The 25,023-nt window shown below is 40.5% G+C and overlaps 1 protein-coding gene across 2 annotated transcripts in view; it reads left to right on the forward strand.

The window, feature by feature from the left end:
* The window catches only part of SF3A3 (splicing factor 3a subunit 3), a 34,099-nt gene that overhangs the window by 6,374 nt on the left and 2,702 nt on the right, over positions 1–25,023 (forward strand). For both annotated transcript variants that reach the window (XM_082422108.1, XM_082422109.1), the window contains 9 exons: positions 531–613; positions 1,524–1,662; positions 2,942–3,010; positions 3,445–3,512; positions 3,670–3,777; positions 4,942–5,011; positions 7,021–7,185; positions 7,280–7,390; positions 8,536–8,626. In XM_082422108.1, the coding sequence (XP_082278234.1) occupies positions 531–613; positions 1,524–1,662; positions 2,942–3,010; positions 3,445–3,512; positions 3,670–3,777; positions 4,942–5,011; positions 7,021–7,185; positions 7,280–7,390; positions 8,536–8,626 (904 nt within the window). The remainder of the gene's footprint in view (positions 1–530; positions 614–1,523; positions 1,663–2,941; positions 3,011–3,444; positions 3,513–3,669; positions 3,778–4,941; positions 5,012–7,020; positions 7,186–7,279; positions 7,391–8,535; positions 8,627–25,023) is intronic.

Below are 25,023 nucleotides of genomic sequence, written 5' to 3' on the forward strand. Positions count from 1 at the left end.
TCTTGTTCTCACCTGTATCCATGTAGTTGGTCCAAAGATATTCAGTAAGTGATTGAATGAGTGAACAAATGGCACCTTCTGGGACCTTATTTTAGGATGTGTAGTGGGTGTCAGTCTTTAAACAAGTGCCCGTATATATTGGGTAGACCAAAAAGTTCATTTGGTTTTAAGTAAATATAAAAGACATTTTTCATTTTCACGAAGAACTTGATTGAAAAACATATTCACTAACTGAATGAACTTTTTGGCCAACCCAGTAGTAATGTTCAACAGATGTTTCTTTTAGCTTATGGTTTATTGACTTGATCTTTATTTCACAGAGTTAATTGTGTATCTGATATTCTGCTCAGTCCAGTGGAATTAACACTGAGTGCAGGAATTAAATGTTAGGGGGGGAAAAAGACTAAAGTGAGCTGGGCCTTGTTACTTTGTTAGGCAACACTCAATTTTAATCTCATTTATTGGAGATTATATTGCAACTTGGTGCAAACACCTAACTGAATCTCTTGTCATTTCTTTTCTCTTTCCAGAAGCTGGATTATATCACTTACCTGTCAATCTTCGACCAGTTGTTTGACATTCCTAAAGAAAGGAAGAATGCAGAGTATAAGAGGTAGCCATTACTAGTTTCTCGGCCTCTACTGGATTTAACTAGAAGATTGTTTAATGAGAAGGTTTGAGGGCAGTTTTGAATTTTGTTGCATGAAAGGCATATATGAATGACTTCCAGGTTTGTTGGAGGATAGGAATTTTGAATGACATGGTTTCAAAACCATAATACTCTGGCTCTGGAAGAATGTGTGTCTATGGGCACATCTGCGATCTTAGACCCATACTGTTCTTAATGTTGTCTCATTGTAGAAGGAAGTCTCCCATCCAGGTGGCTCTGTGTCTTTGGGGTTGAATGGGAAAAAATTAGACTTTCTCAGATTGTGATTGAAGTGAAGTGCCTGGGTCTGACGTATAGATTTAAGTTTTGTTTGTGTTGTTATGCCCCTGGTTAGTAATCTGTACTCTACCTTCCTCTCTTTTTCTCATTTTCTTTTTACCTAAAATCTTTTATATGTGAGTTAAGACTTTAGTATTTGGAATTGTATCATGAGGATGAAAGAAGATAGGAAAGGTCAGAATCAAGATGACATATTAGGAGAGGGATTTCCCTGGTGGCGCAGTGGTTAAGACTCCGTGCTCCCGAAGCAGGGGGCCCGGGTTCGATCCTTGATCCGGGAACTAGATCCCACATGCATGCTGCAACTAAGGAGCCTGCCAGCTGCAACTAAGGAGCCGGTGAGCCACAACTAAGGAGACTGCCTGCCACAACTAAGACCTGACACAACCAAATAAATAAATGTTTAAAAAAAAAGATGACATATTAGGAGAAAGCCAATTGTAAGCTCAATTTTTAAAGTAGTATTATTACTTGAAAAAACTAGTTTCACTGGAATTATAAGTATGTTTTACAGGGCATAACAGTATATCAAAAATAGAACCTTGCTGTCTCTGTGTTATTTACTCCTCTGTAGATATCTGGAGATGCTGCTTGAGTACCTTCAGGATTACACAGATAGAGTGAAACCTCTCCAAGATCAGAATGAACTTTTTGGGAAAATTCAGAATGAGTTTGAGAAGAAGTGGGAGAATGGTACTTTTCCTGGATGGCCGGTGAGCTTCAGTGGGGGTGTGGGTGGAGGACATCCAGGGACGTAAACTAATTATTTTACTTTAATCTTGAGCCTCTGCTTTAGGGCATGAGGTGCTGATCCCTTGGGATCAGTTATGGCCGTGAGATGTTGTCTGCCAAGTATGCTGGGTTTTCTCTGTGTACTTTGAAAGAGATTTGTCAGGGCCCGCTTGCCATTGGCTGGGCCCAGGAGTTTCACCAACCATGTCATTACTGCCCTGTGGTTCCTACTGACTGAAAACTGATATAATTATATGCTAGAAATCTTTATGTTTTCATTCCTGGGGACAAACTTGAGTTTTCCTGAAATCTCTGGGAGAGTTTTTCAATCTGGTTTTTTCTGCTCTGCTCTTGTAGGCATTTGGCTGTTATTCATACATGTGTATAAGGGGCCAACCAGCACCTGATACACGAACACCTCATCTTACTGCACTTTGCTGTCTTGCACTTCTCCGATGGTGCATGTTTTACAGATGGAGGGTTTGCAGCAACCCTGGGTCAAGCAAATCTATTAGTGCCATTTTTCCTTTTGTTATTGTGGTCCGTGATCCGTGATTTTTGTTACTACCAAGACTCACTGAAGCCTCAGGTGGCGGTTAGCATTTTTTTAGCAATAAAGTATTTTTTTTTTAAATAAATTTATTTGTTTTATTTATTTTGTTTTTGGCTGCACTGGGTCTTCATTGCTGCTCGCAGGCTTTCTTTAGTTGCAGCAAGTGGGGGCTACTCTTCATTGTGGTGCGTGGGCTTCTCACTGCGGTGGCCTCTCTTGTTGTGGAGCACGGGCTCCAGGCACGCGGGCTTCCGCAGTTGTGGCACGTGGGCTCAGCCCTGTGGCTTGCAGGCTCCAGAGCGCAGGCTCAGCAGCTGTGGCGCACGGGCTTAGTTGCTCCACGGCATGTGGGATCTTCCCGGACCAGGGCTCGAACCCACGTCCCCTGCATTGGCAGGTGGGCTCTCAACCACTGCGCCACCAGGGAAGCCCCGAAAATAAAGAATTTTTTAACTAAGGCATGTACATTGTTTTTTTAGACATAATGCTATTGTGTACTTATTAGACTACAGTATAGTGTAAACATAGCTTTTATATGCACTGGGAAGCCAAAAAAGTCATGTGACTTGCTTTATTGTGATACTCGTTTTACTGTGATGGTCTAGAACTGAACCTGCAATGTCTCTGAGGTGTGCCTGTACTTTAGATGACTCCCTTGCCTTCATTCTAAACCTGGGTGTTAATAAACATCATATTGTTCTTTCCAGAAAGAGACAAGCAGTGCCCTGACCCATGCCGGAGCCCATCTTGACCTCTCTGCATTCTCCTCCTGGGAGGTATGTTTTCTTTATGCACTGTGCTGGTCTTGCCTGTTCACTCCTCAGAGGGATCACTTGGTCTCCTGTTTTTAATGTGATAGACTTATCATGATAAGACATCAGTTCTTGGGGCCAAGCATCTACAAAGAATGTAGAGAGATAAAAAGAATAAAAAGTGTATCCAACTTCTTTGAAAACTGTAAACTAAAAATTCTAACCATCTTAAGCTGTAGTGGAGGTAATGGAACACTACCAGTATGGTTATGTATGAACTTAACCCCCAAGGCCTCTTTGGAGAGTTGGGGCGTACTGCTAGGAGATTGGCTATGGAATGTGTGGTCTTGCCACAGCTTTAGGAACACCCACACCCCAGCCTGCAAAGACGAAGTTTCAGCATTTGTTGTTTCTCCAAGTCTATTTATATAAAATTGTAAATTGTCTCTTTCATACAGGAGTTGGCCTCCCTGGGTCTGGACAGATTGAAATCTGCACTCTTAGCTTTAGGCCTGAAGTGCGGCGGGTAAGAGGCTGGTCTTTCTATCGGAACTGTCTCATTTACTGTGTGTTTCACAATCTTCTAAGTGGCTCTGATTCCCTTCTTTCTGTCATCCCCCACTGCAAAGATAAGCAAGCCTATAAAGTAATCCTGAAATCCTTTGCCCCTTGTGTCTACTTAGGACCCTAGAAGAGCGAGCCCAGAGGCTATTCAGCACCAAAGGAAAGTCCCTGGAGTCACTCGACACCTCCCTGTTTGCCAAAAATCCCAAGTCAAAGGGCACCAAGCGGTGAGTGGCTGGGGCCGCACCTCTGCTGACACTTTAAAGTTTTTATTCCCATGCAGAATGCTTACCACAACAGAAATTTTAAAGCCTGTTTTATCACCACTATTGATCCATCGAGACCCAGTCAGCTCCTTCTCTCTGCTAATGGCAGAGCGTGCTCTCCTTGTTATTATTATAAACCAAAGACAGTCTGTACTCAGCTGACTGAGAGTGCGTGATGTCTGTAAAGTTGAAACGGTGCCCCGGGTACCTTTTGTTACCTCTGTAGGTTATAGAAACTAAGTAGGTTCAAAAATATTTTTCTAAGTACATTTTTGCTAATGACAGTTGAATCTATTCTTGAGCCACGTGCTTGTACAGGGGTTTTTTTAAAAAATAAATTTATTTTATTTTTATTTATTTTTCGCTGCGTTGGGCCTTTGTTGCTGTGCGCAGGCTTTCTCTAGTTGCAGCGAGCGGGGGCTACTCTTCGTTGCAGTGCACAGGCTTCTCATCGCGGTGGCTTCTCTTGTTTCGGAGCACGGGCTCTAGGCTTGCGGGCTCAGTAGTTGTGCCTCGCTGGCTCTAGAGCGCAGGCTCAGTAGTTGTGGCGCACAGGCTTAGTTGCTCCACGGCATGTGGGATCTTCACGGACCAGGGCTCGAACCCGTGTCCCTGTGTTGGTAGGTGGATTCTTAACCACTGCGTCACCAGGGAAGCCCTGTACAGGGTGTTTTTTATATGTGGTTTTCCTAATTCTCAAAACAAGCCCAAAAAGTTATCCTGATTTTTTGCAGATAAGGACTTAGAAAAGTTTTGGAGTGTGTCTGTTATCTCACAGTTACTAAGGAGCAGGGTCAGGATTTGGGCCCAAGTCTGCTGGTTCCAGAGCTTGCTCTTCTGTACCACATTTCCTTTGTATGTTATAATCATGGAAATTTAAATACCTGGATATGTCTTTCACCTTCTAGAATGAGGTCAAAGAGGAAGCTTCCATGCATTCTAAGAAATAACCTCAGTACTTCTATCAGCGAGTCCTGAGCTGAACAGAGCATTTGCTTTCACAATGTGGTATTTCTCACATGCTTGTAATTTTTAATGCACCCATGGAATAAATGTTCCCAGATATACGAACAGGGCATTGGGTAAAAGAACCCTTGAGTGATAGAGTTTATTTCTTATTTTCAGAGACACTGAGAGGAACAAAGACATTGCTTTCCTAGAAGCCCAGATCTACGAATATGTAGAGATTCTTGGGGTGAGTAACTGACTCTGCTGAGGGCTGTAAATGCTACAACATGGGGAAGTAAGAGAAATATGAATTTGTAGGATTTTTTTTTTTAGGATTGCAAGAGGAAAGATACATATCAAACTACTTCAGCAGAAAATTGGGTTCTCCCAGGGTACTTGGCCTTTCACTGAGGTGCTGTTCTGTTCTTAGGTGTCTGTTGTTAGGTGATATTCCCAAGGTTGCCCAATCGCGTGAGGCTAGGCAGAGAGAATAGACTCCCCTTAGTATCCAGGTTCTTTGCCTGAGCTCTGGAGTATACCCAGGGGTGACCCGAGGAGCAGACACTCCAAAGGCAGATAAGAGTGGCTTTTCAGATGTGACTTATTCTGAAAAGGCACTCCTTACGTGTTCACAAGATTGTGCGAAACTTCTTAGGGCCAGGAGGTTGGTGGTACAGAGCTGGCTGTGAGCTGCTCCTTTCTGAATATTCTTTCAAGAAGAAGCTGAAGTGGGGGTTGCGGGTAGAAAAAGGCCTAACCTGACCAGGATGCTTATCTCGGAGAGAAAGGAGGGACGAGTGGGAGGCAATGACTCTTTCAGGGAAGAGAAGGTGGAGGAAAGGGCACCACTCACCCAGAGAAGGTGGTCAGTGTCTCTGGGAGTCCTGCAGAGGACTGGCCTTTCTAATTGTCTGCTTTGTGTAGTTTTCAACCACTCTGAGCCTTTGCCTCTACAAATGCTCACATGGTGCTTTGAGTGAGCAGGTGGCTCCGGCTCAGAGAGCTGGTCTACGTGTCTCTGTCGGTTGCCGTGGACATTTTCATTCTGCCCTTGTTTGAGGACCACTTATATGATAGCTTATAAAACTAAGATTCATCTTTTTGTTTCCTTCTATTACAACTGCTTTTGGTAAGAGGAGGCTAGCCAGACATTGGATACTGGGGGTACTTATATTCTCCACAGTAAACCTGCACTGTGCTAGGGTGGGCAGCAGTCTGTGTTGCCAGTCCTCTGAAGAAGACTGCGAGGCAAATTTGTGCCCCTGACACAGGTGTGCCCACTACTTCTCCCTCCTTTGAGAGCATTTTGCTTTCCCTGCCAGGAGGTGGCACTCTTGTCTTTCGAATCCCAGCCAGTTACAGCCAAAATGGTTTCTAGATGTTGCTCTTGTTAATGTACTGATATTATTTTTACCATTATTTCACCATTTATTGGTACCTGTTGGTTTCCAGACATTATGCTAGATCTTTGGATACAGTAGTGAATATGACACAGCCTCTTGCCCTCGAAAAGCCCACTTTGCAGCTGAGGGCTACAAATAACTGCAGTATAATGTGACACCTGCTGTAGTACATTGAGATTGAGTGTTCTAAGTAGAAAGAGGGAGATAAAAATGTTCCAGGTAGAGGAAACAGCAAGCAAGAAGGTAAAATACGATGAAAGGAAATAATGAGGAAACCAGTGTATATGGGTGTGCCTTGTAAGGGAGGGAGTGGTCAGAGAAATTCGGCAAGTTATGTTGGAAATTGGGACCTTGTCCTTTAAGCAGCAGAAAGCCAATAAAAGTTCTTTAAGCAAAGTGCACCATTAGATTGGTTTTTTTGAGCAGAAAAATCTGGGAACAACGTGGAAGCTGGACTGGAATGAGGAGAGACTCAGGGCAAGTTAGAAGGTTGCCATCTTGGTGAGGACGGTAACAGTGGGAAGGAGAAGGAAGGACCGGTTCAGGAGATATTTTAGAGTTGGAAGAGAAGAGACTGTTCTCTGTTGTTCTGTGATAGTTCGTGGCCTCAGGCGAGTAACTTAGGCAAGTGCTTTATGAAACCTTTGACTTTTTCCTTTAGGATCAGGGAAGAATCATTCCTCTGCTGATGAGGAATTCTGATTTGAAGACAAGACTTTCTCTTTGTTTGACAAGAAAGAAAGCCTAATCCTTGGAAGCGAGGGGTCAGCAAGGGTTATAGCAGAATAGGAAAGTTCCCTTCTTGTCCTGCACTGTTCTCTGACTTCCCCTTTCATTTACGGGCTTGGCTTAGGAACAGCGACACCTCACTCATGAAAATGTGCAGCGCAAGCAGGCAAGAACCGGAGAGGAGCGAGAGGAGGAGGAGGAAGAGCAGATCAGCGAGAGCGAAAGTGAAGACGAGGAGAACGAGATCATTTATAACCCCAAAAACCTGCCCCTCGGCTGGGATGGCAAAGTCAGTCCCAGCGCTACCATCTTTCCCTCATATCCCATTTTGGAAGCAGATGCAGACACTAGTCTAATACTGTTTTTTATCTGATTTCTTTTAGCCCATTCCTTACTGGTTGTATAAGCTTCATGGCCTGAATATCAACTATAACTGTGAGATCTGTGGAAACTACACCTACCGGGGTCCCAAGGCCTTCCAGCGGCACTTTGCTGTAAGGAATTCAGAGCCATTTCTCTTGGACGTTGAAGCATGAAACATGAGTCTTTTAGAGAAGAGGATAGGAGCAGCCTGAGAGGATCACTAGTGTCCAGAGCCTAAGAGAATCAGAGAAGGAGTGGATCTAAAGTCCAGCATGTGGCATTTGGCCTCTGGCACCAGTGCCAGCCTTGGTGGTGGTAGTACCTGAGGTGGTTTCTGGAGGCATCCCACCACTCTGCTGTTTGAACCTCATTTCTGTTTCCTCTTGCTTGCTCTTTATTTTTCTTTTTGCCTCTCTGACTCCTTGGTCATTTCTCTATCCTGTTGTTAGTACTCAGGACCAAAGAAAGGGCTGACCGCCTCCTTCTTTGGGTCTTAAATGGGCCTCTGCCTCTTGAAAAAAAGAAACGAAGAGGATGACATTTATCAAACTATTCTTGAGAGAAAGCATTATCTGGGTGGTACTCCAGTAAGTGAACTCACCCTTGTTTTGTTTCTGCCTTCAATTCTTAGTACTTGGAAGGAAATTTTACAGAATGGAAGACTTGCTAGATGTAGCCAAGGATGGCGAATTTATATGAACTCCTCTCTCTCTCCCTCAGACGTACATATTACTAATTGATCCTGGGGTCTTTTCCGCCAAGCTTCTGAGTACTCTCTGAATCTTTCTCAACACCACCTCCAACGAATTAGAATTGGTATCCAGGGCCCATGCCATTTGCTGTCCCTGAGCCAGAGCTGTCATTGCATCAGCATCTCTTCCTGGTCTCTTTCGTGTCCTTGCCTGTATCTGATAAACAGTCTTCTCCTTTACTTCCAAAGATGACGCTGACCAGCCATCAGTAACGCTTACTCATGCTGGTGGGGGGGGGTTGCTTGGGAGGTGACTGGTGAGTTGTGGTCTTGACACAGGTTTTGTCTGGATCTGGAATCTAGGTTTTTTATAAACCAGCCCAGTGAGGCAAACAGTGCAGTGCTGCTTTGAAGTAACGGCCTCTTGTCAGTCACAGCCAGCTGTCTACAAACAAGAGCCACAAAAGGAACGCTGCCTTTAGGTGGAGCCTTTTGCAAAGGGTCAGGGTAGGGCTTATGAGTAGAATGGAGTTAGTGCTCAGTGTTCAGTCATCCCATTTCACATTGTCCTCTTGCTTCTCCCAGGAATGGCGTCATGCTCATGGCATGAGGTGTTTGGGCATCCCAAACACTGCCCACTTTGCTAACGTGACACAGATTGAAGACGCCGTCTCCTGTAAGTAAGCTTTATTGTTCCCGAGGTCAGACCTACAGTTCACTGTCCCGATACCCTGGTGTGTCCAGGCCTAAGGGCAGGAGGTTGTGGATATGTACAAACTACTACAGTCCTACATACATTCACTGCTTTTTGAGGGGATGAATTAGCCAGCAGTACTGATTCTTCCTCCCTTGAGAAGAGCTCTGTGCTGACTATAAAACAGCTTTTTGTTTTTTTCCCCCTCAGCCGTGCCGTGCGGCTTGTGGCATTTTAGTTCCCCGACCAGGGATTGAACCTGGGCCCTCAGCAATGAGAGCTCGGAGTCCTAACCACTGTACTGCCAGGGAATTCCCTAAAACGGCTTTTAACTGGGGTCTGTGAACTCCCCTGTATGCAAGATTTTGAGTGAATGGGTTTATGTATATTTTTTGAATTGATTTTACTATGTTAACTGCAGATATGAAGAAAAAAGTAGAAATGGTCTCAGTAAACTTATTTCTGAGGTGACAGGGCAGTTACCCAGCAACAGGGCAGCAAAATACCTCTTGGAGAAAAAGCCAAGTGCAGCGTGTGTCCAGGAGTGTGTTGTTGAAGCGCCCAGGGACCTCAGTCAGGCTTCCTGTTTGCCTGGCAATGGTAGCTTTTGCCATCTTTCTCACAGGCTGCTTATTTTCTTTCCAGTTTATCTCTTCTCTGTCATGTTTTCACTGTTAGTGGGTTAGACTGTGAAGAACGTGATTTTACCACTCCACTTTGTTAAATTTCAGGCACTGCCGGTGCATATCACACTACTCCACTGCCTGTTCAGCTAACTCCTTTGGCTCCCAGCTCTGGGGTGGTTCAAATCCTCCGTGGCAGAGCCAAGTAGAAATGACCTTCTAAAGAGCTCCCTGATCCCTGATTTAACCTGTGGACTCTGGGGACTCTTTCATTGAGTTTTTTGTGTGAGTCAGCTTTGGGGACTCCTCCTTGCTGTTTTTTTTGTTTTGTTTTAATACTTTTTTAAAAATTTAAATTTATTTATTTTATTTATTTTTGGCTGCATTGGGTCATCGTTGCTGTGCGCGGCTTTCTCTAGTTGCAGTGAGTGGGGGCTACTCTTTGTTGCCGTGCACACGCTTCTCATTGCGGTGGCTCCTCTTGTTACGGAGCTCGGGCTCTGGGCATGCGGGCTTCAGTAGTTGTGGCGCACGGGCTTAGTTGCTCCGTGGCGTGTGGGATCTTCCCGGACCAGGGCTCGAACCCATGTCCCCTCCATTGGCAGGCGGATTCCTAACCACCATGCCACCAGGGAAGCCCTCCTTGCTGTTTTGTCTGTCTTTATTCATTTACAAGTTGGGATATACAGTTCCTCTAATCAGAATTTAAATTTATCTTGTTATCAGATTATCCAATTAGCCTCTTCATTTTTTGCCCTTCACTCTGTTGGGAGGAAATTAAAATAATAATGAAATGTCACAGAATCATAATGCTGCATTTTGAATGCAGTCTCATTTTTAGATGTATTTTCTAGCTGCATATAACTAGTAAATAGATCACCGTTCATTTTTGTGTGTATTTTTTTTTTTTTTTAATGTACTTATTTTATTTATTTTTAGCTGCGTTGGGTCTTCGTTGCTGCGTGCAGGCTTTCTCTAGTTGGCGGTGAGTGGGGGCTACTCTTCGTTGTGGTGTGTAGGCTTCTCGTGGTAGCTTCTCTTGTTGCAGAGCACGGGCTCTAGGTGCACGGGCTTCAGTAGTTGCGGCACGCGGGCTCAGTAGTTGTGGCTTGTGGGCTCTAGAGCGCAGGCTCAGTAGTTGTGGCACACAGGTTTAGTTTCTCTGTGGCATGTGGGATCTTCCCAGACCAGGGCTCAAACCCGTGTCCCCTGCATTGGCAGGCGGATTCTTATCCACTGCGCCGCCAGAGAAGTCCTTCTCCTCTTCTCTTCTCTTCTCTTCTCTTTTTTCTTTTCAATATTTATTTTATTTATTTGGCTGCACCGGGTCTTAGTTGCAGCATGCAGGATCTAGTTCCCTGACCAGGAATCGAACCCAGACCCCCTGCACTGGGAGTGCAGAGTCTTAGCCACTGGACCACCAAGGAAGTCCCTTGTGTGTATTTCCTTATGTCCTGCAAATTGCCTGAGTTAATTTATTACTTCTGATACCTTGAAATTGAACTCTACATTATTTTAGGCTTACAATCATGCCAACTACAAAAACAAAGGGGATGTTTTAATTAATTTTGTTCCATGTATTTATTTTTCCTAAGCATTGCCCCCAAGTCTTATGTTAAATAGAAGCAGGCAATAAGTCGTCCTTCCCTGGATGCTGTTTTTAAGGACAATGGTGATGCAGCTACACTAATTTTAAAACTGGCTTATGATTTTATTATCACATTCCTCAAAAGAAAGATGACAACATTTTTACTACTTTTTCTTTTATTAGGCCTTGAATAAAACAGCATTCCTGAATTATTTCATACTGGGTGGTAGATATTCTTTTAATGCAGTTTCTTTTGTTTTGTTTTTGTTTTGGCCACACTGCACGCCATGCAGGATCGCCAGGGAAATCCCCATCTGTGCATCTTCCTCTTTTTTTTAAATTAATTTATTTATTTATTTATTTTTGGCTGTGTTGGGTCTTCGTTTCTGTGCAAGGGCTTTCTCCAGTTGCGGCAAGCGGGGGCCACTCTTCATCGCGGTGCGTGGGCCTCTCACTATCGCGGCCTCTCTTGTTGCGGAGCACAGGCTCCAAACGTGCAGGCTCAGTAGTTGTGGCTCACTGGCCTAGTTGCTCTGCGGCATGTGGGATCTTCCCAGACCAGGGCTCGAACCCGTGTCCCCTGCATTGGCAGGCAGATTCTCAACCACTGTGCCACCAGGGAAGCCCTGTGCATCTTCTTTAGTGAAGTATTTGTATTAGACTTGTGCCCATTCTTTCTTTCTTTCTTTCTTTCTTTCTTTCTTTATTTGGATGCATCGGGTCTTAGTGGCAGCACGTGGGCTCAGTAGTTGTGGCATGTGGGCTCTAGAGTGTGCGGGCTTAGTTGCCCCGCAGCATGTGGGATCTTAGTTTCCCAACCAGGGATCAAACCCACGTCCCCTGCATTGGAAGGTGGGTTCTTAACCACTGGACCACCAGGAAAGTCCCTAATGCAGTTATTTACCCTGTGAGGATTCTTTTTAGAAGTTTTGTTTTTACATTCATAAATAAAAGATGTGCTTTTTGTTTTCCTTTCAGACACTTGTCAGATTTAGTGATCAAAACCATATTTTTGTCATAAAATCAATGGGATTACATGCTACATTCTCTTCTGTCATTTGAAACTTTAAATAGAGATTACTTCTTCATACAAGGGGACCACTCTGAGAAGATTCTTTAGTTAATAGCCAATACAATTCCTTGATTTATTATGAAACTCAATATTTTTAAAGTAGGAAACTCAATATTTTTATTCTGAGTTTTACTGTTTCCTCTTTTTATTGACTTGAATTTTATTTATTTTTTTATACAGCAGGTTCTTATTAGTTATCTATTTTATACATATTAGTGTACATATGTCAATCTCAATCTCCCGATTCATCCCACCACCACCACCCCATTACTATTTCCTTTTTACTATTATTTTCTTCAATCTTGTTTCTTTGTGCTTTTTTTAAGTCTATAATCAAGAGCTTACTTTTTTTTTGAGGTATAGTTGATTTTAGTTTCAGATGAATAACATAGTCACTCAAAATTTTTATAGATTATGCTCCATTTAAAGTTATAAAATATTGGGGAATTCCCTGGTGGTCCATTGGTTAGGGCTCCATGCTTTCACTGCCGAGGGCCCGGCCCTGGTCCCTCTTCAGGGAACTAAGATCCCACGAGCTGTGCAAAAAAAAAAAAGTTATAAAATATTGGCTATATTCTCTGTGTTGTACAATATGTCCTTGTAGCTTATTTATTTTATACATTGTAGTTTGTACCTCTAATTCCCTATCCTTATCTTGCCTCCCCAACCCTTGCCTCTCCCCACTGGTAACCACTAGTTCTCAGTATCTGTGAATCTATTTGTTTTAGTATCTTCATTTGTTTGTTTTATTTTTTAGATTCCACATGTGATAACATTACAGTACTTGTCTTTCTCTGTCTGACTTATTTCACTAAGCATAATGCCCTCCAGGTCCATCCATGTTGTTATAAATGGCAAAATTTCATTCTTTTTTATGGCTGAGTAGTATTCCATTGTATATATACACCACATCTTCTTTATTCATTCATTTGTTGATGGACACTTAGGTTGCTTCCATATCTTGGCTATTGTAAATAGTGCTGCTATGAATGTTGGGAGTGCATGTATCTTTTTGAATTAGTATTTTTGTTATCTTCTGATATATACCTAGGAGTGGAATTGCTGGATCATGTGGTACTTCTGTTTTTAGCTTTTTGAGGAACCTCCATACTGTTTTCCATAGTGGCTGCACCAATTTACATTCCCACTAACAGTATAAGGGTTCCCTTTTTCCATATCCTTGTGAACATTTGTTATCTGTAGTATTTTTGATGACAGCTATCCTGACAGGTGTGATGTTTCATTGTGGGTTTTTTTTTTTTATTTATTTATTTTTGGCTGTGTTGGGTCTTCGTTTCTGTGCGAGGGCTTTCTCTAGTTGTGGAGAGCGGGGGCCACTCTTCATCGCGGTGCGCGGGCCTCTCACTATCGCGGCCTCTCGTCTTGCGGAGCACAGGCTCCAGACGCGCAGGCTCAGTAATTGTGGCTCACAGGCCCAGTTGTTCCGCGGCATGTGGGATCTTCCCAGACCAGGGCTCGAACCCGTGTCCCCTGCATTGGCAGGCAGTTTCTCAACCACTGCGCCACCAGGGAAGCCCCATTCATTGTAGTTTTGATTTGCATTTCTCTGATGATTAGTGATGTTAAGTATCTTTTCATGTGCCTGTTAGCCATCTGTATGTCTTCTTTGGAAAAATGTCTATTCAGATCTTCTGCCCATTTTTTAACCAGGTTGTTTGTTTTTTTGCTGTTGAGTTGTATGAGCGGTTTACATATTTTGAATATTAATCCCTTATCAGTCATATCATTTGCAAATATTTTCTCCCATTCAGCAGGTTGTCTTTTCATTTTGTTAATGGTTTCCTTTGCTGTGCAAAAGCTTTTAAGTTTAATTTATTTTGCTTTTGTTTCCTTTGCCTTAGGAGACAGATCAAAAAAAATATTGCTACAATTTATGTCATAGAGTGTTCTGTGTATGTTTTCTTTTATGAGTTTTATGGTTTCTGGTCTTACATTTAGGTCTTTAATCCATTTTGAGTTTATTTTTGTATGTGATGTGAGAAAATGTTCTCATTTCATTCTTTTACATGTAGCTGTCCAGTTTTCCTAGCACCACTTTAAAAAAAAAATTTATTTATTTATTTGGCTGCATCAGGTCTTCACTGAGGCATGCGGGATCTTTAGTTGCAGAATTCGAACTCTTAGTTGCGGCATGTGGGATCTAGTTCCCTGACCAAGGATCGAACCTGGACCCCCAGCATTGGGAGCGTAGAGTCTTAGCCACTGGACAACCAGGGAAGTCCCCCAGCACCACTTACTGAAGGGAGTATCCTTTCCCCACTGTATATTCTTGCCTCCTTTGTCATAAGTTAATTGACCATAAGTGTGTGGGTTTATTTTGGGCTCTCTATTCTGTTCCATTGATCTAGGTGTCTGTTTTTGTGCCACTACCATACTGTTTTGATTACTGTAGCTTTGTAGTATAGTCGGAAATCAGGGAGTGTGATACCTCTAGCACTATTTTTTTTTTTTTTTTAAAACAACAGCTCCTGTTTTTTAATTTTTATTTATGTATTTATTTATGGCTGTGTTGGGTCTTCGTCTCTGTGCGAGGGCTTTCTCTAGTTGCGGCAAGTGGGGGCCACTCTTCATCGCGGTGCGCGGGCCTCTCACTATCGCAGCCTCTCTTGTTGCGGAGCACAGGCTCCAGACGCGCAGGCTCAGTAATTGTGGCTCACGGGCCTAGTCGCTCCGCGGCATGTGGGATCCTCCCAGACCAGGGCTCGAACCCGTGTCCCCTGCATTGGCAGGCAGATTCTCAACCACTGCGCCACCAGGGAAGCCCTCTAGCACTATTTTTATTTCTCAAGATTGCTTTGGTTAGTCAAGAACTTTCTTCTTTTTGTTCTTTATTCTTTCTAATACAGGCATTTAGAACTCAATATCATTCTATTAGGAATCTATTGGAAATATCCATTATTGATATGTTATATTTAGAACTTTGTTTATTAAAGAGGTTGTTTCTGAGTTTTAAAGAATAATTCAGTAATTATTTTTAAAAGCACTGGTTTTTTCATTCTGTTTCATTTATTTCTATTTTTCTTGGTCCATGCAGTAAGTTACAGAATTTCTGCCTTTAGAATGTATTTTATCTTTGTGTCCAAGTATATAGTCAGTGATTTGTTAAAGATTTATGTGTACCTGAAAGGAAGTATGTCTCTCCACCTGTAGGCTGTTTAATTTTCCTGCAGTTTTCAGGTTTTTAATTTCATACTTCCATCTATTTGTTTTGAATTCTGATAAAGACATGTTTACGTTTCCAGTTATAATTAAGCTTTGTCTCTTGCATTTCTGCCAGTTTGGTGTATATTTTGATTTGTGTTATTTGAGCCACATAAACTCAATATTGTATTGTAACCTTATTGATCACTCCCATTTTCTTTTTGAAATTCCCATTACCTGATAGCTTGTTTGTTCTATTGTAATAGACTTAGACCATTTCCCCAGTTATCAAAATTTGGCAGCAAATGTGGGCTCTTTTTTACCCCAGTCATCCATGCTCATCCTTGTATAGGGATATTAAGCTCTTTACACTCAGTGTATTAATTGATCTATTTATATTTAACTCCTTTGCTGGCAAGGTTATCTTGTTAGATTTCTCACTTACATAGATTATATAGTAGACTTGAATCTATTTCTTTGAGACAGTTTTCTAACATTTCTAACTTTAATGTTTCTTTTTTTTTTTTGGCTGTGTTGGGTCTTCATTGCTGCGTGTGGGCTTTCTCTAGTTGCAGCAAGCAGGGGCTACTCTTCGTTGCGGTGCGGTGGCTTCTCTTGTTGCGGAGCATGGGCTCTAGGCGTGTGGGCCTCAGTAGTTGCGGTACGCAGCCCCTAGAGCAGGCAGGCTTCAGTAGTTGTGGTGCACAGGCTCTAGGGTGCGCGGGCTTCAGTAGTTGTGGCGTGCAGGCTCAGTAGTTGTGGCGCACAGGCTTAGTTGCTCCACGGCATGTGAGATCTTCCCAGACCAGGGATTGAACCTGTGTCCTCTGCATTGGTAGGCAGATTCTTAACCACTGTGCCACCAGGGAAGTCTTTTAATGTTTCGTCTAATAGTTTCTTTCTACTACAAATTTCTATTATTATTATTATTTTTTTTTCTTACTTATTCAGTTCAGCAGTACAGTCAGTTACCAGAAACCTGTATTTGTCAGAGTCTTTTCCATGAATTTCTTGAAGATGAAAGCCTTTTATAGGAACATATTTGCAAAAGCATCAGAGTACACCCAGAACTGTCTGTAAATGACAAAAGACTTAAAAATGACCACTGTTAAAGATTTGATGAAAGTTCATAATAATGCAGTTGACAAGAAAATTAGTTATTTCTGAGATATACGTTTCAAAGTAATAACTAGGATTATTACTTATAACATTATACCAGAACATATAAGATTTTTAGAAATTTCATGTAATGTCTGAAACATTTATATTAACATATTTCCATACATATTTCCATACAAATACAAATATAAGATTTTTAGAAATTTCATATAATGTCTGAAATATTAATATTAACATATTTCCATACATATTTCCATACAAATACAAATATAAGATTTTTAGAAATTTCATGTAGTGTCTGAAACATTTATATTAACATATTTCCATACATATTTCCATACAAATACAAATATAAGATTTTTAGAAATTTCATATAATGTCTGAAACATTAATATTAACATATTTCCATACATATTTCCATACAAATACAAATATAAGATTTTTAGAAATTTCATGTAGTGTCTGAAACATTTATATTAACGTATTTCCATACAAATAACCCAATGAAAGTTTAGTATTAGTTGTTTTGTTTGTTTGTTTTTTTATACTGCAGGTTCTTATTAGGCATCAATTTTATACACATCAGTGTATACATGTCAATCCCAATCTCCCAATTCAGCACACCACCATTCCCACCCCACCGCAGTTTTCCCCCCTTGGTGTCCATATGTCCATTCTCTACATCTGTGTCTCAACTTCTGCCCTGCAAACCAGCTCATCTGTACCATTTTTCTAGGTTCCACATACATGCATTAATATACGATATTTGTTTTTCTCTTTCTGACTTACTTCACTCTGTATGACAGTCTCTAGATCCATCCACTTCTCAACAAATGACTCAATTTCATTCCTTTTTATGGCTGAGTAATATTCCATTGTATATATGTACCACATCTTCTTTATCCATTCATCTGTTGATGGGCATTTAGGTTGCTTCCATGACCTGGCTATTGTAAATAGTGCTGCAATGAACATTGGGGTGCATGTGTCTTTTTGAATTATGGTTTTCTCTGGGTATATGCCCAGTAGTGGGATTGCTGGGTCATATGGTAATTCTATTTTTAGTTTTTTAAGGAACCTCCATATTGTTCTCCATAGTGGCTGTATCAATTTACATTCCCACAAACAGTGCAAGAGGGTTCCCTTTTCTCCACACCCTCTCCAGCATTTGTTGTTTGTAGATTTTCTGATGACGCCCATTCTAACAGGAGTGAGGTGATACCTCATTGTAGTTTTGATTTGCATTTCTCTAATAATTAGTGATGTTGAGCATCTTTTCATGTGCTTCGTGGCCGTCTGTATGTCTTCTTTGGAGAAATGTCTATTTAGGTCTTCTGCCCATTTTTGGATTGGGGTGTTTGTTTCTTTAATATTGAGCTGAATGAGCTGTTTATATATTTTGGAGATTAATCCTTTGTCCGTTGATTCGTTTGCAAATATTTTCTCCCATTCTGAGGGTTGTCTTTTCGTCTTGTTTATGGTTTCCTTTGCTGTGCAAAAGCTTTGAAGTTTCATTAGGTCCCATTTGTTTATTTTTGTTTTTATTTCCATTACTCTAGGAGGTGGATCAAAAAAGATCTTGCTGTGATTTATGTCAAAGAGTGTTCTTCCTATGTTTTCCTCTAAGAGTTTTATAGTGTCCAGTCTTATATTTAGGTCTCTAATCCATTTTGAGTTTATTTTTGTGTATGGTGTTAGGGAGTATTCTAATTTCATTCTTTTACATGTAGCTGTCCAGTTTTCCCAGCACCACTTATTAAAGAGACTGTCTTTTCTCCATTGTATATCTTTGCCTCCTTTGTCATAGATTAGTTGACCATAGGTGCGTGGGTTAATCTCTGGGCTTTCTATCTTGTTCCATTGATCTATGTTTCTGTCTTTGTGCCAGTACCATATTGTCTTGATTACTGTAGCTTTGTAGTATAGTCTGAAGTCAGGGAGTCTGATTCCTCCAGCTCCATTTTTTTGCCTCAAGACTGCTTTGGCTATTCGGGGTCTTTTGTGTCTCCATACAAATTTTAAGATGATTTGTTCTAGCTCCGTAAAAAATGCCATTGGTAATTTGATAGGGATTGCATTGAATCTGTAGATTGCTTTGGGTAGTATACTCATTTTCACAATGTTGATTCTTCCAATCCAAGAACATGGTATATCTCTCCATCTGTTGGTATCATCTTTAATTTCTTTCATCAGTGTCTTATAGTTTTCTGCATACAGGTCTTTTGTCTCCCTAGGTAGGTTTATTCCTAGGTATTTTATTCTTTTTGTTGCAATGGTAAATGGGAGTGTTTCCATAATTTCTCTTTCAGATTTTTCATCATTAGTGTATAGGAATGCAAGAGATTTCTGTGCATTAATTTTGTATCCTGCAACCTTACCATATTCATTAATTAGCTCTAGCAGTTTTCTGGTGGCAGTTTTAGGATTCTCTATGTATAGTATCATGTCATCCGCAAACAGAGACAGTTTTACTTCTTCTTTTCCAATTTGTATTCCTGTTATTTCTTTTTCTTCTCTGATTGCTGTGGCTAAGACTTCCAGAACTATGTTGAATAATAGTGGTGAGAGTGGACATCCTTGTCTCGTTCCTGATCTTAGAAGAAATGCTTTCAGTTTTTCACCATTGAGAATGATGTTTGCTGTGGGTTTGTCATATATGGCCTTTATTATGTTGAGGTAGGTTCCCTCTACGCCCACTTTCTGGAGAGTTTTTATCATAAATCGGTGTTGAATTTTGTCAAAAGCTTTTTCTGCATCTATTGAGATGATCATATGGTTTTTATTCTTCAATTTGTTAATATGGTGTATCACATTGATTGATTTGTGTATATTGAAGAATCCTTGCATTCCTGGGATGAATCCCACTTGATCGTGGTGTATGATCCTTTTAATGTGTTGTGGGATTCTGTTTGCTAGTATTCTGTTGAGGATTTTTGCATCTATATTCATCAGTGATATTGGTCTGTACTTTTCTTTTTTTGTAGTGTCTTTGTCTGGTTTTGGTATCAGGGTGATGGTGGCCTCATAGAATGAGTTTGGGAGTGTTCCTTCCTCTGCAATTTTTTGGAAGAGTTTGAGAAGGATAGGTGTTAGCTCTTCTCTAAATGTTTGATAGAATTCACCTGTGAAGCCGTCTGGTCCTGGACTTTTGTTTGTTGGAAGAGTTTTAATCACAGTTTCAATTTCATTACTTGTGATTGGTCTGTTCATATTTTCTGTTTCTTCCTGGTTCAGTCTTGGAAGGTTATACCTTTCTAAAAATTTGTCCATTTCTTCCAGGTTGTCCATTTTATTGGCATAAAGTTGCTTGTAGTAGTCTCTTAGGATGCTTTGTATTTTTGCAGTGTCTGTTGTAACTTCACCTTTTTCATTTCTGATTTTATTGATTTGAGTCCTCTCCCTCTTTTTCTTGATGAGTCTGGCTAATGGCTTATCAATTTTGTTTATCTTCTCAAAGAACCAACTTTTGGTTTATTGATCTTTGCTATTGTTTTCTTTGTTTCTATTTCATTTATTTCTGCTCTGATCTTTATGATTTCTTTCCTTCTGCTAACTTTGGGTTTTGTTTGTTCTTCTTTCTCTAGTTTCTTTAGGTGTAAGGTTAGATTGTTTACTTGAGATTTTTCTTGTTTCTTTAGGTAGGCTTGTATAGCTATAAACTTCCCTCTTAGAACTGCTTTTGCTGCATCCCATAGGTTTTGGGTCGTCGTGTTTTCATTGTCATTTGTCTCTAGGTATTTTTTTATTTCCTCTTTGATTTCTTCAGTGATCTCTTGGTTATTTAGTAACGTATTGTTTAGCCTCCATGTGTTTGTCTTTTTTACATTTTTTTCCCTGTAATTCATTTCTAATCTCATAGCGTTGTGGTCAGAAAAGATGCTTGATATGATTTCAATTTTCTTAAATTTACTGAGGCTTGATTTGTGACCCAAGATGTGATCTATTCTGGAGAATGTTCCATGCGCACTTGAGAAGAAAGTGTAATCTGCTGTTTTTGGATGGAATGTCCTATATATATCAATTAAATCTATCTGGTCTATTGTGTCATTTAATGCTTCTGTTTCCTTATTTATTTTCATTTTGGATGATCTGTCCATTGGTGTAAGTGAGGTGTTAAAGTCCCCCACTATGATTGTGTTACTGTCAATTTCCTCTTTTATAGCTGTTAGCAGTTGCCTTATGTATTGAGGTGCTCCTATGTTGAGTGCATATATATTTATAATTGTTATATCTTCTTCTTGGATTGATCCCTTGATCATTATGTAGTGTCCTTCCTTGTCTCTTGTAACATTCTTTATTTTAAAGTCTATTTTATCTGATATAAGTATAGCTACTCCAGCTTTCTTTTGATTTCCATTTGCATGGAATATCTTTTTCCATCCCCTCACTTTCAGTCTGTATGTGTCCCTAGGTCTAAAGTGGGTCTCTTGTAGACAGCATATATATGGGTCTTGTTTTTGTATCCATTCAGCCAGTCTATGTCTTTTGGTTGGGGCATTTAATCCATTCACGTTTAAGGTAATTATCGATATGTATGTTCCTATGACCATTAATTGTTTTGGGTTTGTTTTTGTAGGTCCTTTTCTTCTCTTGTGTTTCCCACTTAGAGAAGTTCCTTTAGCATTTGTTGTAGAGCTGGTTTGGTGGTGCTGAATTCTCTTAGCTTTTGCTTGTCTGTAAAGCTTTTGATTTCTCCATCAAATCTAAATGAGATCCTTGCCGGGTAGAGTAATCTTGGTTGTAGGTTCTTCCCTTTCATCACTTTAAGTATATCATTCCACTCCCTTCTGGCTTGCAGAGTTTCTGCTGAGAAATCAGCTGTTAACCTTATGGGAGTTCCCTTGTATGTTATTTGTCGTTTTTCCCTTGCTGCTTTCAATAATTTTTCTTTGTCTTTAATTTTTGCCACTTTGATTACTATGTGTCTCGGCGTGTTTCTCCTTGGGTTTATCCTGTATGGGACTCTCTGTGCTTCCTGGACTTGGGTGGCTATTTCCTTTCCCATGTTAGGGAAGTTTTCGACTATAATCTCTTCAAATATTTTCTCTGGTCCTTTCTCTCTCTCTTCTCCTTCTGGGACCCCTATAATGCGAATGTTGTTGCATTTAATGTTGTCCCAGAGGTCTCTTAGGCTGTCTTCATTTCTTTTCATTCTTTTTTCTTTATTCTGTTCCGCAGCAGTGAATTCCACCATTCTGTCTTCCAGGTCACTTATCCGTTCTTCTGCCTCAGTTATTCTGCTACTGATTCCTTCTAGTGTAGTTTTCATTTCAGTTATTGTATTGGTCATCTCTGTTTGTTTGTTCTTTAATTCTTCTAGGTCTTTGTTAATCATTTCTTGCATCTTCTCAATCTTTGCCTCCATTCTTATTCCGAGGTCCTAGATCATCTTCACTATCATTATTCTGAATTCTTTTTCTGGAAGGTTGCCTATGTCCACTTCATTTAGTTGTTTTTCTGGGGTTTTTTCTTGTTCCTTCATCTGGTACATAGCCCTCTGCCTTTTCATCTTCTCTATCTTTCTGTAACTGTGGTTTTTGGTCCACAGGCTGCAGGATTGTCTCTATTATTATTAATATGTATTATTAGTTGAGTTATTTATAGGAGGTGATTATATCTGGATGTCCTGAAGCAGTGTAAATTCTATACGTCTTACTCTCATAATGATTCCGGAGACATTATGTCTTTAATCTTATATCTATCAATATCCTTATCACCTTGTTTATAAAAAGTGTTTTTTCTGCTTTCAGATTCCCATTATCTCTTTTATTTCACTTTTTTTAAATTGAAGTATAGTTGATTTACAACATTATATATTTCATGTGTACAGTATAGTGATTCAGTATTTTTAAATATCACACTGCATTTATAGTTATTATAAAATATGGGCTCTATTCCCTATGCTATATCCTTGTAGCTTATTTATTTTATGCATAGTAGGTTTTACTTCCATTATGTCTTGTCATGATCTTTTTCCCTAGGACTTGGTTGATGGATTCTGTCAGGTTTTATATGTTTTCATATGTTCTGCTTCAAGGGTAAAGTTGGTTCAAAACCACATTTCTGATATAGTTTCATGTGATGGTTAAGTGTGCAGACTCTGGAGAGGCCACTGGTTAGGGTCCAAATCATGGCTCCACTGCTTACTTACTGGCTATGGGACACAGAACAAGTGAGGTCTTTTAGTTCCTTATCCATCAAATGTGGGTGGTAATAATATTGATATATCTACTTCAGAGAGTTGTCTCAAAGTTTAAATGAGATAATGCAGGTCAAGTGCTACAGCCTGTCTGACCACAGTGTAGAATCTATTCAGTGAAGAAGCATAAGCTGCCATCATTATCAGCGTCACTTGTGGGCTCCTCTGCAGAGTCTGAGGCGTGAGATCCAAAGTCACCTTTATCTTTTCATTTGGAGTTTAATCTTACTATTACTAGCTACCATTTACCAGGTGCCTGGTGTATGCCAGGTAAATAGGAGATTTTTACACTCATTTAATCTTCAGAACAACCAGTGAGGTAGGAGGTCCCCCACATTTTCCAGAAGAGGAAAATGAGGTAAGTTTTTCAAAGTCACATAGCGTTTAAGTGGAAGAAAGCCAGGGAGCAAACCCATGTCTGTTCTACAGCAGTCTCTTCTCTTTCCACAGTGCTACCCTGCCTTCTTTTAAATCACCCTCATCAAGTAGATGTTTTTGAGTTGATCATTAAGGGATATTCCAGAAAAAACTTCATGCATTTTCTCTTTAGCCACACAAAGATTTTTAGAAAACTTAAATTTTCTTCCAGAATATTATTGGCAGGTTCATGATTTTTCCATTATCCATATTGTTTTCAATATTTATCTCCTTATCCAGGTGTCTAGGTTTATCAATTTCTCTTATATGCATATTATTATTATTACCACTTCTTTGATTTATTGTATCATTTCCACCCATCATGACTTCCCTTGAATATTTGTAGGTTCTAATATTTGTAGGTTCTCTACATAGCATTTGTACTTTCACTTCTATCTCAATATCACTTTCTCTTTTCATCCCCCCCCCAATAGATCATTTATAGGTTTATTACAAATTTATCATCACCTTCCCCCTCCCTTTTTTTCCCCAGGGATTATTCCTCCCTTTAAGTATCTTAGATTAACTCTCTGTCTTCCTTTCGGACTTTCAGTAACAGATAGATGGTTATATATATCTTGACTCCCACAAGATCATGACAGACTTTATCTCAGGTGTCTCACTAATAGTAGGCACCAATTAATTATGAAATCAAAGTTAATTCTATTCTGTAGAGTTTCTGCAATTTTTCTTCTTTTCCTATCGGTGGAATAATTATTTTTTATTAAACCTGGATTTTGTGTGTGGTTTTTGGGTTTGGGGTTTTTTAAAAGCATCAAAACTAGACATCTTAAGGGTTTTTGGTTATGAGGAAGAGAACCCATTAAAACCTAACTCCATGCCCTCCATCCTGTTAGCAAGTATATGCTTACCCAGCTGTGCTTCCCTCTATATGTATGCCTTCTCCACTTCCTTGTGTCTTCTCTTTAAGCCTTAGCTCACAATGAAGACAACTCTAGCCCTTGCCCTGTATGACCTTTTTCAGTTTTCAGAGCCTGCCATCATCCAGCTCAGTCTCTCAGTGTCCCAATTTCTAATATCTGGGAAAGACAATAGGTAGGCGCAGCTGGGTCAGGTGACATCTGTAGTCCAGTCAGCTGTCTTTTCAGTAGCCGGCAGCAAAAATAGCTACTTGTTAGACCAGGACTGCTCCTTCCAGAACACCTTGGGAAGATGTGTTCCCTAATGGGAGTGGGCAAGGAAGTAACCGTTGACACAGCTGTCACACTGGATTTACTTGTCTTTGTTTTGTTTTAGATCATTCTGTTGAAGTTTTCCTTTTGGCGCTTTTAGCCAGGAGGGAGAGATTCAGTACTGTCATTTAAGTTACAGTAGGTTTTTTTTTTTGTTTTTTTTTTTTTTTACTTAAATGAAGGATTTCACTTATAAATTTATTATTTTAATCATTCCATTGTTCCAGACTTACGATTTTTTTTAAGGTGAACAAAAGACAGCTAAGAAAGAGCCCTATGGAATTGCCACCAGAGATTCCCCATTTAGGTGGTTGGTCACAATTGACCAGTATTCACTAGGTATAAGTCTACTAAACTAATAAACTAATAGCATCAGGTTCAAATATCACCATCTTGTTTATGGCAGTATCATGAGAGTTACAATGTTTTCATGAACTCTAGGGACATTGCCTATGAGAGCAATCGCTTTGCTAAAATCATGATATCCTGTGTCTATACCTTTTATCGAGTCGGCACTATCCCATCAAAAATAGGAAATTCAAATTAATTTGCCTCACTTATTCTTAGTGAACCCACGCTGGCGCCCAGAGGTGGTTCCATTTTTTTCTAATTGTTTTCAGATTCCTCTGAAGAGTAACATCTCCCTCACTGCTCCAGTTTCCTACATCCACTTTTTTCTTTAAGAAAATCATGACAGGGGCTTCCGTGGTGGCACAGTGGTTGAGAATCTGCCTGCCAGTGCAGGGGACACAGGTTCGATCCCTGGTCCAGGAAGATCCCACATGCTGCGGAGCAGCTAAGCCTGTGCGCCACAGCTACTGAGCCTGTGCTCTAGAGCCCATGAGCCACAACTACTGAGCCCGCATGCCTAGAGCCCGTACTCCACAACGAGAGAAGCCACCTCAATGAGAAGCCTGCGCACTGCATCGAAGAGTAGCCCCCGCTTGCCGCAACTAGAGAAAGCCTGTGCGCAGCAACGAAGGCCCAACACAGCCAAAAATAAATA

Source organism: Balaenoptera physalus (assembly GCF_965194825.1).
Source record: "Balaenoptera physalus genome assembly, chromosome: 1".
Lineage (NCBI taxonomy): Eukaryota > Metazoa > Chordata > Mammalia > Artiodactyla > Balaenopteridae > Balaenoptera > Balaenoptera physalus.